General features: G+C 41.4%; 1 protein-coding gene across 3 annotated transcripts in view; it reads right to left on the bottom strand.

Moving 5' to 3' along the window:
* NTF3 (neurotrophin 3) overlaps window positions 1-15,974 on the bottom strand; it is a 215,115-nt gene that overhangs the window by 25,762 nt on the left and 173,379 nt on the right. For 2 of the 3 annotated variants that reach the window (XM_085652607.1, XM_085652605.1), the window contains one exon: window positions 7,655-7,814. The exons of the other annotated variant lie outside the window; for it this stretch is intronic. In XM_085652607.1, coding sequence (XP_085508733.1) covers window positions 7,655-7,708 — 54 coding nt within the window. In that variant the 5' untranslated portion in view covers window positions 7,709-7,814. The remainder of the gene's footprint in view (window positions 1-7,654; window positions 7,815-15,974) is intronic. 3 annotated transcript variants of the gene reach the window in all.

Below are 15,974 nucleotides of genomic sequence, written 5' to 3'. Positions count from 1 at the left end.
CATGGAAGGAGATGTTGCAAAGCCGAACCAACAGTAATGATTAAAAGTATTGCCGCCCTATTTAGATTTTCAAACAAATTAGGCTATAAGCCGATACCTGAAATGCTCACAATTTATTTGGCAAAAACGCTCCTAATGGCTACTTATGGGACAGCAATTTGTGGTATCAGTGATGTAACCTCTCTTCAAGTGCAAGAAGACAGATTCATTAAAAGACTACTGTCGTCCCACAATCGAGTAATACTTTTATAGTCTACAAAGAAGCCAGCATGCCATTTATTATGGATGCTGTAAGATTAGCTCCACTTTCTCTCTGGCTATCTATATGGAAAAGGGGTACTGTGGGTCTAAATCAAAAAATATTCTGAATGTGGATTACGCCCACAGAATCCCCTGGCTATAATATATCAAGGAAACTCTTAGGGGCATATTTACAACGAGGAGAACAAAAATTATCGCTGCTTTAGCGGCCGTTTTAGCGGCCGTTTTCGGCCGAAAAACGGCGATAATTTTATCGCTATATTAGCAAGGCCACGCTAACGCGTGAAACCTTGCTTTAGCGTGGGGATGTCTAACGCCCAGCTTTGCATCTCTAATGAGATGCAAAATGGGCGTTCCTGACCTGACATGATAGGAGAAATGTCGCTAAGCGACATTTCTCCTATCATCAAGCCCCACGCTATGAAGCATAGCGTCAGGAAAAGTAGCGATAACACCTGTTATCGCTACTTTCCTAACACCTGCTGCAGGACTGACTTAGCCATGATATCCTATGGAAGGTGGATATCATGGCTAAGTTTGTGAGTCCCTATCAACTAGCTAACGTGAGATTATCGCTGGATTTCCAGCGATAATCTCACGTTAGCCAGTTAGCGCTAGGATTTTTATCGCTGATGAGATAAGATTTGCTAATAGCACGCTATCTCAGCGATAAAAATCGGCGCTAGCAGGCGATAATTATCCGAGCGCTAAGTGCACTCAGCGATAATTATCGCTGGTTGTTGTTGATATGCCCCTTACTTCTTTAGGTCTCGACTTTCTGTATGATACCCCCACTCTTTGTGAACAATTCCCGAGATTAAACCAAGTCACGCATGATAGGTGGAATAGTCACAAAGGGAAACAAACTGTAAAGTTTTATGAATCTATACCACAGATATCCAATGACTCACATTCATACTACGGTTTATTGAGAATAAGCAGCATCATCTAATCTTGACCAGATTCAGACTGAATCTTATCCCTCTAATGCTAGGCTACCCAAATAAAAATGTTTCCCTAAACAACTTGCCGCCTTGTCTTTGTGACAATAAGACAGCTCAATCAACTTTACATCTCCTCCTTTTTTGTTCATTATACACAACTGAGAGAAAGGCTTTCATTGTCCCACTCTTGAGGAAATTTTTGGGGAGACCTGTAGCCTCAGCCCTCTCTTTATTTTTCGCACTAGCCTCCTTCTTACTGGCCGCCATGAGATCCCGTAGAGCTATCTGCACCACACTTTTAGCACTCTGAGATCAAATTTTAGCAGTTTTATTCTCTCTTATTTGAAGTCTATGTATGCATTTTCTGATCCAACTTTTTATGCAAAGTGTATCATTGTGGGCTTGGTACTGCCTTTAAATTTTGAATATATTGTACGCCTAATTTTAATGTACCTTTTATGCTACTTTTCTGTGTGCACTTTTATGCCTTTTTTACGAAGTGTGAAATAAAGTTAGTTGATGATGATGATGACATGAGGACACATTTTATTCTAAAATATAGAGCTAAATGACATATTTGCATGTTGCATAATTGTGCATAATCGTGCACAATTTGCAAAATTTCATGTAATTACACAAAAGCAAATTACAAGAATTGTGCACACCAGGTAACTAACCTGCCAGGTGAACATTGCTCAGCTGCATGCCTAATGTGTCTCTCTTAGATGTGTTAATCATTCATGAGCCCCTCACTGAAAACTGCAGAAAATTCAAAACATGGCTGTGAGGCAGGTCTATGATCAGCTTGTTTGACTTAGTTTCCTAGGATCATTGATTTTTACAGTGGCTGCCTGCATTGAAGCACATAGACTTTATAGTTCTCTCTCTGACAGACTACAGCATCCACCATGCTGGCACTTTGTTCTTGCTCTTTGTTCAGTCTCCAAATTCCTCCTGTCAGAACCAAAATGTAGATGCTTCTAATTGGTGACCGTTCATTCTTAGACTATGTTCCAAAATTCTGGAATTCTCTTCCCACCATTTTTTGCTTCATCATAGACCATTTTCATTTTTGTAAACAGTGGACACACTCACCTTGATAGTGAATCCTAACAGCTAGCTCCTGGTGTCATATTTCCAAGATGTTCTTGAGATTTAAAAACCCATGCACCAAAACACAGGAGAAACACAAAGTTGCATGCAGTGTTCCCTTGGGCATAACAACTGCATGGAAGGACGAAGGAGGGAGTCTGGGTCGTAATTGAGGAGAGGCTGTGGACTCCAGGTAGAACTAATTTTACATATTTGGCGGTGATAGCAGCTCATTGATTTGAAGACTAGATTAAGCTATTTCTATGTTTTTGAATGCTTGAGTTAAAGATCTGAGCCCATATGTATGAAGGTTCTGTGTCACCCATGCACCACGCAAGGGGGCCCCTGGGCAACGCAAAACCTAAGTGAGATTTATGAAGCCATGCAAGGCCACCTTGAGTGGCCCTGCATGGCTTGGTAAATCTATTGTAACGCAAGACAGTGCAAATCGCTCCCTTGCATTACTCTGTAGCAGGGAGGCGTTCCATGTGTGGGTGGTAAAGTTTTTGAAAACAAATGTCTTTATCCACTTTGAATAAAAAGTATCAATTGCAAAGATAACATTTATAACAACAAATTAGTCTCCTTGATAGACTACTTCATCAATAGGACAAGTTTACATACATAAGGAAATTAAATGTGATATTTTTCCTCAAGATGAAAAGATGTTTTGCAGAGAGGAGAACTGCCAGAGAGAACTGGCCAGAACTGGTTGGGGCATATTTACAAGCCCCTATCTCTACCACAAAGTCACTGAAAGGAGGGGCCAATGGGTGTTGCGGTGGGCGTTCCACCGCAACACCCATTGATTTTGATGCTGCCTCCTATTTACAAGGGCAGAGTAAATAGGAGGCAGCGCCAAAATGAAGACCAGGGAAAATCTGGTCTTAAACAGGCAAAACGAGGAGAAATGGTTTATTTCTTCTCGATTTGTATGTTTCCATGTGTGCTGCATTGTGCAGCACACAATGAATCTGCAAATTGCCTATAATTGTTTATGTGCAGGAAGGACCCCCTTCCTGCACATAAACAATCAGTATTAAAAAATGCAGTTTTGCACTTCTATGTATGCTGTATCAAGCAGCACACATAGAAGTTACAAAACAGCATTTAAAGATTGTTTATGTGCAGGAAGGGGGACCTTCCTGCACACAAACAATCTTCCCCTCTACCCAGGGACCCTTGCACTATAATGCAAGGGTGCCTGCTTTGGCACTAGGCTGCTATATTCGAACCAGCACAGGAGGAAACGAAGGCCTGCACAATATACTAGTAAATATGTTGTGTTTCTAAAGTGATGAAGCGTGTCGTTAGCCTTCTTGGCTTCGCCACTTTATAGGTTTTCATAGGTTACTGGCTCGTAAATGTTTTAAGGATAGATAGGGCCATTTGTCCAGAAAGCCTTGCAAGTGATTTAAAACAGTTTTGTTAGACCTGGCATCTCTTGGGATGGTTTCCCTTGCCCATTTGCCTCCGACCTTCTGTTTTTGACTGTGTGCTGCATTTCATTTTTGCTGGTGTCAGGACACTGGACACTGCAAGGGCTCTATATCTAAAAGGTAATGGTAATTGGTTTCTCCATGATTTGATTTACTAGTAAATCCCTAGAACAGGGCACCAGGTGTACCCAGGACCTGTAAATCAAATGCTACTTGTAGGCCTGCAGCACTGATTGTGCCACCCACATGAGTAGCCCTCCAAACATGGATCAGGCCTGCCACTGCAGTGTCTGTGTTTGCAGTTTTAAACTGGCCTTTGTACCAGGCAATTGCACCCACTTGCCATGTTCAAACATGCTTAATTCAAGACGTATCACTCCCATAGTTTAGCATTGGAGCTGCTTTGTAACATATTACAAATGTATCTACCGGGACTTACAACGCAGGGCCCGGTTTGGTGTCGCAGTGCCTCAGAAAACTGTCGCTGCACAAGTCTCGAGCACCACATCACCGAAGTCCATGACGCATAAAACCCCCCCCCCCCCCCCCCCTACTCTGACACAGTGCTTGCTTCACCTCTGTGGAATCGACGCAGCAAGACTTGACTTTCGACGCATCGTTCTTGTGCGCAGATTTCTTCATTGTCACCGCACTATGGTAAGGAACCGAGGAATTGTGCCCGCAAATGACGCATTACCTCACTTGCCTAGCAGCAAGGAACCAACACATCCCCTGCTTTTTTTGACAATTCACCTCCCCTGCGCCTCGCATTGTCTTTGATTTTTGATGCTTCTAAGATACTTTGTCCTGATAAAGCACATCCATTGTTTTTTTAAGAATTGCAACTTTATTTCATCTTTGAAAATTCATTTCTTGCCTTATGTATGTTGGATTTTTTTTCATTTTGCTCTGGTTTGATTCAAATAAATATTGGCTATTTTGTTTTTGAACTGGTATGGAGTCCTTTTGTAATCTTTTCACTGTATTCCTGTGTGTGTACAAATACACATTGCCTCTGGGATAAGCCTGACTGCTCGGTGCCAAACTACCAAGGGTGGGAGCAGAGGTTATTTTAAGTGTGTAGTGTAACTTACTTACCCTGACTAGAGCGTGAGTCTCTACTTGGACAGGGTGCAAACCACTGCCAACTAAAGACCTCGATTTCAAACAATTAGAAAGGTAATTGGTTTGTCACCAAAAACCACTGAAGTCTATAGAGATGCATATCAATATGTTGATTGCTCGTATGCTTGAAAAATAGTCCTCCTGCTCTGTTTTGGGTATGTTGAAGCCGCCTTGATACAATTGCTAGGATCTTGACTTAGAAAGACTTTGCATACTCCATTCTTGAGAGGTTTAACACGCTCCCCAAAATATAATTTCATCTGAGTTGCTAAAAAGTATGCAATATTTCTAGTGAAACATATTTTGAACATTTGTTCCACCTTATGTTTGAAGACTGATTACTGTCTGACCTTGACCCTTGTAATTATAGTTGATGTAGGTTTGCCATTGTCTAGAATATTTCGGTTGGCAAGAGCACTGATGCCTCCCACATCAACATTTCTATTTTTATTCCATGCTGCACTAGTTTGTTATTCCACATTCATGCACGGATGGTGTCAAAACATAAAAATAAATGTTTTAAAAAGTGCTTACATTCCACTATAGGGAGAGCTGGCTTTGGGCAAGTGGATTCGTATGTTCCTCTGTTGTACTTGGCACTCTTTGACCTTCCATGATATATTTTCAATTGGCTGATTCTCATCAAATTGTCCTTGGTGTCCAAAGATGCCTACATTTCCAGATGAGCAAGGATTTCTAATCACTCACCAATATTGGCCTTGGGCACGAATTCTCTGTAATCACTCAGATCCTTTACTGTCTTAACATGTGAAACCACCTTTTCTTGTTAATGGTGATCACTTCATTAGCATATTCAATTCTATTGAGAAACACCACCTTAACCTGAGCAGACCAGGAAGGAAAGGGTGAGACCGAATGGTCCAAAACTCACATCAGATTAGCCATCTTTTCTCTATGAACTGGGGACAAGTTAGAAACATTACAAGTACCTCCTAATCAGACTTTTTAGCCTTAAACTCCTGATGAAAGCTGCTCTCATCATCTTGATGTTCACATGCTTCTTTCAAAAGAGATGCTATTTTATGGACCTTTCTTCAGAGGATTGTACCTTTCAATTTGAGTACTATGTTCCCAGAATTTTGTACATAGCATCGCCATATTGAAGATTTGCGCCTTCAACAGATGTAACTATGCGGCAAAACCTAGGGATCTGCACAATGAACTAATCCCAAAACAGTGCAATTAGCAAAATTGCATGTTTCTAATTAAAAACCAGCTGCTAACTACTTGCATTGATAGAGACTTGGTGGGTTTATGTAACAATTCAAAGTAAAATCATATAAAAAATATGCCGTTTTCATTTAAATCGAAACTACATAGCTTTCAGATCCTTGGAACTGCTTGGAAAGTCACACCGGCCTACTGAATGCGCTACTATGTCAAACTATCAGCCGTCTGGGCACTATATAAGTGCCAAATATCAAGGTCAATGTGCAAATACGATTATAAAAATGTTTGATCTCTTATGTATTGGTAGTTATAGTATTGACTGCATGTACATTATTCACTTTAGATAGGGCATGGTATACAAAAATAGTCATTGATAATCGGAGACTCTCTCAATACAATGTGTTTATATCTGCGTTAGTCTCTAAATAACATAACAGACATACTTTAAAGTGTGCATTCACCCTTGAGTGGTCAGTTGGCTTGGGCCGTACTGCGAACCAAAAACAGCCAGGGCAAAAATGTTCAAATCATCCCTGTTCCCTTCCTCCCCTGTGGCTTTCCGTCCATCCATTCTCAGGCAGTCCCTTCTCTGATCTCTCTCTCTCCTAAAGCCCCGACGGTGCCTGCTGCAATGAATCTCCAGGATCTGGAGAGAGGGACAGGGGTACCATCATCTGCCTGGGGCTCTATTCTCCCCCAGAGAAATGCCCAATGGGACACATAGCTAGTCGGACTCTGACTCAGACCTCGAAAGTTAGACATGCTCGCTGGCCCACTGCAGTTTGAACTTTTGACCATGAGGTCAATCACAGATACCTGGAGTGGAAGAATTAGGCCACTGAGCCACAAGACCTGATCCAATAACAATATTGCTTATTGCTTAACTTATTTATGGACTTGTTTAAAGGTCTCCCGGACTGGTTTTTACTGCGGATTTCTCTGACATTACCACAAACACTGCGTACACCACGTGTAGTCATCCATTCCTTTCAAAACACCCATGCAACGTGTCTTTACAAGTTCAAACCTGCCCTCATTTGGAAATGTGGGACACTTTTTCAACTATCTGGTTCGCTATTGGGAACCACTTTTAATTTAGGTCCCGGGCCTAATATTTGTCCCAGACCAACCCTGGAAAAGAAGACTCACAGTTAAACACTTGGGACTCGAAAAACATGTGTGCATGTTGGTATGACCTGATGGACTGGCTATGGAACCAAGCGCAGCCACATTCATTGTAACACGATCAGGAAACACTGGACAATTGTCGTCTAGGACTGTGGCATGCCCCTCCTTTGTGAAGTCTGCAGCCTCCCCCTTTGTAAATTCCACAGCTGTAGTGCAAGAACGTGCATGCTATAGCACACGAAAAGAATGCTGTACATTTCTCTGTGCATGTATAGCAGAGTGAGGTGCTAGAGGTGATGATTTTATAAATGCTCTTTTCAGTTCTGAATATTTTTTAATGGAGCTTCTTTGCATCTAAAATTGGCGCCTGGTGAACACCATATTGCTGGCTGTTAAAGTGAGAGAGTAAAGAGAGTTTGGACAGAGAGAACAGCTGGGTAGAAAAGAGACAGCCTTGACGAACGTTTCAAATACCTTTGACAGATGAAAGATGGACTTTGGCTTTTCAAGTGCGGAACCTGAGGCCATCAGGCTGCACCGATGGTATGTCTGGTGCCTTTGGTGGATAAAGCAAGGACCAACTGTAGCTGAGTATTACCAACATTTGGAGCGCTCTTTTAAAGAGCTTTTTATCCTAAAAAGGATGGAAAAACGATCTGTAAATATGGCAGCATCGTGAATGCAGAATAAAACACAGGCATTATTTCATTTTTTGTCTTTCTTAATCTTTGTATTTAATAAAGTGTCAACTAGAGAACGAAAATGCATGGGGATTTTTGACACTGCTTCAAAAATGTTATTTAGGATAATTTATAATAATCTAATATTGTTAGAATATTTTCTAATAATATGTACATTAGTGCTTCTGGTCATAATTTATCATAATACTATTGTACAATCTACCCTGCTCAATTACTAGGAGGTATGACTTTAAAAGCTATTGCATCTTTAACTCCATGGCTAACATTAAAACCTCCATCCACCATCAATAATATGTAGCTCCAGGAGGGCTGAATCCAAGCGATATCTTCAGGTTAACCACTGACTGCAAAAAATGATTCAATTTACATTCTTTGTATGTAAATGTTTTTCATATGCGAAAATACTGGAATTCTGGAATGGATTCCCCTCCACGTTTGTAGGATGCTGCTGAGATTAGTCCTCTTAAAGAACCTCGCCAAACTGTCTGACACTATATATATCCCACGAAATTGCTACGTCTAGGCCTACACAGTAGACACAGGTGAAACAGCAACTATGTTCTTTAATGACCACAGGTGAAAAGCATGGCCCTCCTTTTGGACCACTTTGCTGTTCTGGCTTCCCCACCATCCTTTAGTTCAAAAACATGCAACTACTAGCATCCTTCAGCTAATAGTCATACCCTACCCCATTGTCAGAAGTGCTAAGGGTCTACTTAAATGGACGACTTACAAACATTTGAGTCCCAGTTTCCCACAGTTATTGCCTTTGAGTAGTTGACCTGTCATCACCATTGAGTGTTTCAAACAACCTTTTCTTGGAGCCTACAATTGTAGAATACCTACATGTCAATTTCCTTGGTTTGCTAATCTATTGACAACACCCTCACTCTTAAAAATAGAACAAAGGATGCACGTTCATACAAAGGTTTTCCAATCCTTCGATATTTTACAACTTTGAGGGTGGGTGGCACCAAGTTGTCATAGACAGGCCCAAAAATGAGGAACATTTTAACTCTCTGAAATAGAATAATGCGAATCCGATTTAGATAACAGCTAAATAATTGGCTAATATTAATAAATATATTTCATATTCTTCTCAACTTTGTAATACAATCCAGCTGAACAAACCTCCTGTCAATAGACAAGCTCTTTAAGAATATTTCGACTAATAAGCTCTATAAAACCGCAATTAAAAACACATTTGCAATTGAAAAAAACACTTGTCTGTTTGCAAGCACACATAGTTCAATCTGCAGCTATAGCAGTTTCCAAGTCACGGAGTAATAGGATCACTGTGGAGTGTGGATTCCAGCCATGCATTAATCTCTGTTCTCAGCTCATGTGCTGTGTCATTCTTCTCCATATCTTGGTGATGTATATTTATCAGTCGAAAATATGCAACTTTCCCAAAGGCTTTTGGCTAAATCATGCTGTAGGAAAAGTTCTTCTTTTGCATGACCACTCTATTATTTTTAAGCTGGGATCTGCAAACGAGACACCAGTGCATGCACTCTGGCCCCTAAAACATGTTTAAATTGGCTATCATACTACTTTGCTTATTTAACTTCCCTATAAGTTCCTAGTGTATAGTACATGGTGTACTCAGAGCCCTCACGTTAAATATCTCATGTAGACTGCAGCACACATTGTGCCACCACTTGACCGACAGTGCAAAACATGACTGTAGGTCCACCACAGTGGCCAGCCTGTGCATTTCTAAAACTGAAAATTCAGTTGGCTAAAATAACCCCTTTTAATAAGTCTAAACCCACCTTTTAAAAATCAATGTCATGCCTAATTAGGCCTTAAATGCTCGTAAGACAGTGTGCTTGGCAATGAAAACTAGGAAATGTAAAATGTTCATATTAAAAATGCCCTAACAGTGACAAAGCCCTAAAATCTATTTTCCCTGTAACATAGTTAGCTGTTCCAAAGGAAAGCACTGGAATACAATATTAAAGTTAATAATAATATTACCTCCACCTAGAAAACAGCAACAAATTTATTTCTTGGACTTTTTAAAATATATATTACATGCCCAACAGATTTTCAAAGTTATGTTTTAATAAATATTTTCAATGGATACTTTAAAAAAGTTACTGTTTGCCAGTTTAAAGCCTTTTGAAACCTACTTTGCACAAGCTGTTAACTGTCACCCAGGAGCTGAATAGCCCCTTTGTGTGAGATGTGCACTTGCTCACAGAGCTGAGACAAAGATCTTGAGTGTGGAAAGGTGTTCTGTTCCTCTGACAAGATGCCAAACTGGGCAGTGCCCAGAAAATTAAGTAACTTCAAAGAGGCCAACCCTTTCACAGTCAGATGTAGCTACCACCTGGGTCTGCCCCGTCCTTTGTGCCTCTAGTCAGCCATGCACCAATCCCAGTGGGAAGGAGTTGCCACCAGAACTTTTGACCATAGAGAAGGGGTTGTTTATTTCCATTGTCACATTCTTGGGTAGACACAGGAGTTCTACACTGGGGAAGAAAGGTTCTGGTTTGTTGAATATCCCATAGAGAGGCTCACTGTGGAACTCTTTTAAGTAGGGCACACAGAAACTGCTGCATAAATTGAGTAAGGTTCCCACTGAGAACTTTATTTCTGTCGATAGGCGGGCCCAGGAGTAACTCCCACCCATAGACAAGTGCCTAGCATAAATGTGGCACCCCTGGGCCCGATCCTCAGAACAGTACTGGACCTGTGGAAGACAGAAAAAGGACTGCACCTTCTGTTGAGACCTGTGAGGAGACAAGTGTATCTGGACTTTGTCTGACCTGTACTAAGGAGAAAGAAGTGGATTCCAAGGTCAGTTGGCTGACCTCCTATTGAGTTACAGGGACAAAGCAAGGTGCCAGAAGACCCTTTCCTGAAGAGCCAGTTGACCACTTCCAACTGGACCTGCCCTGGACCCTGATGATGGCTTTTGCTTAAGTGAGTCTTGATTTCCAAGTCCTGTTCTTGAGGTCCTGGGCCCCATGGTTGTGTCAAGCATACTAATGCCTTCTTGAAGTAGGGGTTGACATAGGGGAATTAAATAGGTCAGAACCCCTGTCTCACATTTTCCCTAATGGTTTTGCTTTTTAGACCTCACTCTGAGTGAGTATCACTATCCAAGTCGCACTGACCATAAGCTCTGTTAAAATTGATTGAGAGTGCTAACTGCCAGTGTCTGCCTTTTAAGACAAGGTCCACTGCTGCAGACTTAGAGGGAAGACTATGTGCTGGTTATGCAAACATATGTGCACTCGTTTGTAAGTATGTGTATGAATTGAGCAAGGGAGACTCCTGTTCAATCATACCAGCATTGCATACAGAGACTGTCACAGAAGGAACCCTTAATACTTTGGTGAGTCCTTATAGTGTGCCTGGAAATTCCTAGGGTTAGAAAAAAGATATATATATAGATATGCAGGACAATCCAGGCTTGCCGCAACCTCGCGCAGGCAAATCAGGTATGGACAACACAATGGATCATAGTGATGAAGTGCTTTATTCCTCAATGTCCATAACAAAGCAACCAGTCAGTCCTTGGCTAGTGCCCAGCATGACGCGTTTCAACCGAACAAAGGTCTTGATCACATGACGTGCTAATAAGAGAAATGCATTTAAATAGTGATGATTGACACACCTGAAAACAGTGACACTCCTACATTGTGGCAATAGATATAGAAGGCAGACTAAATTTGTGAGTGCAAAGAAATGCTTACAGTACGATGAGAAAATAAATACTTATAAAACCTACTAAAGCTGAATTAAAGAGGTTATAACAATTAATAAATCAATGTAATCACAGTACAAAATCAGCAAAAAATCAGCTGCGATGGGAACATAGTGCACTAAAATTCCTGTCATAATGATATAGTGTACGCATGATCCTAACTCTGGTTACTGTCAAAATACATATAAACTCACAGTACTGATTTTCAAAGTGCTAATATAGTCATATTGCACACAAATAGAGTGCTACAGGTTAAAGTGGAAGAAAATAAAGTGCTTGTGCATTGAGCGTTAAAAATCCACTAGTTAAATATAAAATTAAAATTCCCAGGGCTCCGAGAAAGCCCACACTTGGTAGAACCAGAGAGGTGGAATCTTTGACATGCTAGTGTGAAGCGGATACATGTCTGTAAAAACCAGCAAGAAACATGTAGGAATAATGGGATAACACCACAGCAGATACCAGGGTAATTAAAGGAAGTTGTGCAAATCTTCCCTAGTATTAAGACCATTGGGCATCTAAGTATCGAGCTGTAGAATAAAATATGATTCCAGTTGACACAGTTGTTTTTCTCTATTCTCTTAGGGACAGCCCCAATTACAAAATATTGTAAGTCATTCAGATTATTGTTGTGCAATAGTTTTAGGTGTCTTGCCACTGGATAACTGGGGTCAGAATTAACCACTGCTCTAAGGTGCTGAATAATTCTACTATACACCTGGAGCTTGGTGCTCCCAATATATTTAAGTCCGCATGTGCATTGGAGCACATAGACCGCGAAGTCCAAGCGGCAAGTAAAAGATCCGTGGATCTTGATGGGCTTAGTGCTAGAGGCAGTGGTGTATTTGGAGGTAGTGATCCCAAATTTACATGCCCGTCAAGAGCTTCACTTAAAAAATCCACATTTGGAAGATAACCATGTACTGGTAGTGCTGACTTTGGGACTGTTTTTAACCAGTTCATCCCTCATAGAGGGTGCACGTCTCAAAATCAATAGTGGCAACTGCGGTAGGATCTGAGAAAGAGTAAGATCTGTGAGGACGATAGGCCAATGGTTATAAATAATTCTCCTGATTTGCCTCCCTTGTCTGCTGTAAGCCGTGATGAGTGTAACATCATGGGAGGGTCAATCCGCTCATTGCTGGCCTCAGAAAGATCACTAGGGACATCAGAAACAACATTAGGTCACAGTTCTCCCGGCTGAGATTTTGCTTTGGTACGGGCTGCAATCAGGTCTTTGCTCAAATAGCCCTGTGCTTTAAAGCGCTAAATTGCCTCATTTTGGCAAATTTCTAGCTTGTTGTCAGTGCTGAATATACGGCGGGTACACAGCAATTCCCCATAGGGGATGCTCCTAGCATGTAAAATGGAGTTCCCCGGTGTACTCTTTCTATGCAGTTTAGTGTGAACTTGCCCTCCTTCAATGTATTTATTTATAGAGTTTTCTATAGCGCGAACCAGACCCAAGGTAGGGTTACAGAGTGCTTTACATAGTGAGCAAGGTATGAGTAGCACATTTAGTAAAACATAGCATACAAGAACAACGCATACAAAGTAATAACATAGCATAACAGAGTTCGGGGGATAGCCGTAGAGAACTGTTCTGAGCAAAAGAGTCAATTCGAGATTGTGCACGTCTTAGCTTAGCTCAAAAAATCATTGGACGTATAGACAAGTTTGAGGTTGAAAGCTGGCGTGGTGTTTGTGTGAAATTTAAGGGAGGAATTTGCTCATCAAGAATGATTTTGTTTCTTTTTTGAAGAGGGGTGTAGAGGCAATTTTTCTGATGGATGGCGGAAGTGAGTTCCAAAAACTTGGGGCCGCTCCAGAAAATGCTATGTTGGAGAATTTAGTCTTGTTTAAACGTGAGGGTTTCAGGAGTAGATTATCTGCACTCCTAGAATGTCTGTTTCCTCCAGATAGTGTAAGTTTTTGGGCCAGGTACTGGGAGGTGTTGTGGTGTAGCGCTTTGTGAGTGATGCACGCCATCTTTACAAGCTTCATAGGGTAGCCAGTTGAGTGCCTTCAGGTGAGGCGATATGTGGTCAAATTTCCTAGCTCCACTTATGAGTCTTGCTGCGGTATTAAGACAGGCTTTTAGAGGGGCGGTAGAGATTTTGGGAATCCCTGAGAGGGTAGAAAATCCATAATCCAGCCTTGATATGACTTAGGACACAACTGCAGTTTTGAGGTCTGGGTTCTCGATGAATGGCTTCATTTTTCTGAGATAGCTGAGGTGAAAGCAGGCATTTTTAGCCATCAAGTTGATGTGAGCTTGCATGTTAAGATTCTTATCCAGTGTGATTCCAAGTGATATTGTGGAGTCCACCAAGGTTGGTGTGCGGTTCAGAGCAGTGATCATTTTGGTCCATTCCTTTATTTCCTGGGACTTGTTGGGGTGGGAGATTAAAAGAAATTCAGTTTTTTGTGAGTTTAGCTTGAGGAAGTTGGTCGTTAACCATTGGACAATTTTTTCGAGAGCTAGATTCATTGTCTTTATCTCATCAATGGAGGTGATCTTAATGTAAAGTTGGGTGTCATCCGCGTACATGTAGTATGAGATGTTCGCCTGCTGTAGTAGATCGGTAAGTGGTTCGACATATAAGTTGAATAGTGTGGGGGATAGGGTGGAGCCTTGTGGTACTCCTAGTAGGTTAGGTGAGGAGAGAGAAAGAATCTTGTCAGTCATGAACGCTTGCGTTCTGTTTTCCAGAAAGGATTTGAACCAAAGAAGGACTGTGCTAGATAAGCCCATCCTGTTTTCTAGTCTTCTTAGAAGTTTGTCGTGATTGACCGTATCGAAGGCCGATGAGAGGTCGAACAGAACTAGTAGGCAGGTATCAATGCGATCAAGAGCTAAGAGGGCGTCATCTACTATCTGTAGGAAGCTGTTTCTGTGCTATGGCCAGGTCTGAAACCTGATTGGAGGATGTTCAGTAAATTGAAGTTTGTGATGTGTTGATTCAGTTGTTGCTGAACACATTTTTCCAAGACCTTTGCTAGCATGGGAATGTTGGTTATTGGTCGGAAGTTGTTGGGGTCGGAGATGTTAGCTGTTGTTTTTTTTTGGATAGGGGTGACTTGGCCAGTTTTTAGGCAGTCCGGGATGTGACCTTGTGTTAGCGAGGCATTAATGGTTTTGGTCCACAGAGGGGAGAGGATATGATAGATGTGGGGTAGGCAATTTGCTGGGACGGGGTTATTGAAGTGGTTGTTGAGTTTGGTAGTCGCTAGAATTTTGGTGATGTCATTGAGATTGTAAAGTTTGAAAGTAGACCAGTGAGAGTTATTTTTGGGCAGAGTTAGCTTATGTGGAACCAGGTTGGTGGCTTGAATGATCTTTGAGGTGGCTAAGTTTGCCGCTGTTCTAAGTTCAAGTTGGAGGGAATTTGTTTTTGCTGTGAAGAATGAGGAAAATGCTTCACTATTTAGCTGTGAGGTCGATGTTAAAAATGAGGATTTGGCAAATTTGTTCGATTGTTGTTTCAGAATTTCGAAGAGTTTTTTGGGACTATTTTTGGCATTCTCTAGTTCTGATTTGAAGAAGTCTTTTTTTGATTGAAGAATACTTTTATTGTGTGATTTTCTGGCTTTCCGAAGTAATTTAAGATAGAGGGGGAGGGATGTTGCCTCTATTTCTGTTCTGTTGATCTGAGCTTGCGTCTCTCATCATTCAGGGCTCCTCTGAACCATGGGTTTTATCCTTGTCCGGAATTCTTTTGAGTATTGGCAGAGCGGCTTGGTCGAAAACTTTGGTCATCGTGGAGTTATAGTGAGCAGTGAGGACATTGACGTCTGCCATGTTATTGGGGGGTAAGAGCTTCTCACATTGGGAGTCAAGGTTGTTCCAGTTGATGTTCTTTGTTCCTCTTATCCATTGTTTCGGCTTGATTTGTTGCGAGAAAGTTTTCTTGTTAGCGGATGGGATTTGAAAGGTGATAATGTGATGGTCTGACCAGTCACAGGGGGTAATCAAGATCGATTCAATTGTATTTTGTTTAGAAATGAGCCAGTCGAGAGTAGCACCCTTTGTGTGAGTAGGCTTTGAGATGGATTGGATCAGGGAATGGTCTGCAAGAAAGGTTTTGAGGGTGTTAACCTGTTTGTCCAGTGGGTTCTCCCAGTGGAGATTGAAATCGCCAAGGAATATATCATTGGAATGAGGGGAAGAGTTTGCAGTGATAATTTCCATAAGTTGTTCTGTGAAAATTGTGTTTTGGCCTGGAGTATGGTAGAGTATATGTAGTTTGAGGGAGTGGTTGATTGATGATTTTACAGAAATCCCAAGGTATTCGCAGGAGTCCAGGGGTTCTGAGTGAAATTTTGAATTGCTGATGTCAGATCGATGTATGCAGGCTAAGCCTCTGCCTATTTT

Source organism: Triturus cristatus, chromosome 4_1 (assembly GCF_964204655.1).
Source record: "Triturus cristatus chromosome 4_1, aTriCri1.1, whole genome shotgun sequence".
Classification (NCBI taxonomy): domain Eukaryota; kingdom Metazoa; phylum Chordata; class Amphibia; order Caudata; family Salamandridae; genus Triturus; species Triturus cristatus.
The sequence above is the reverse complement of the archived record's forward strand: the minus strand, read 5'-3'. Positions and strand labels throughout refer to the sequence as shown.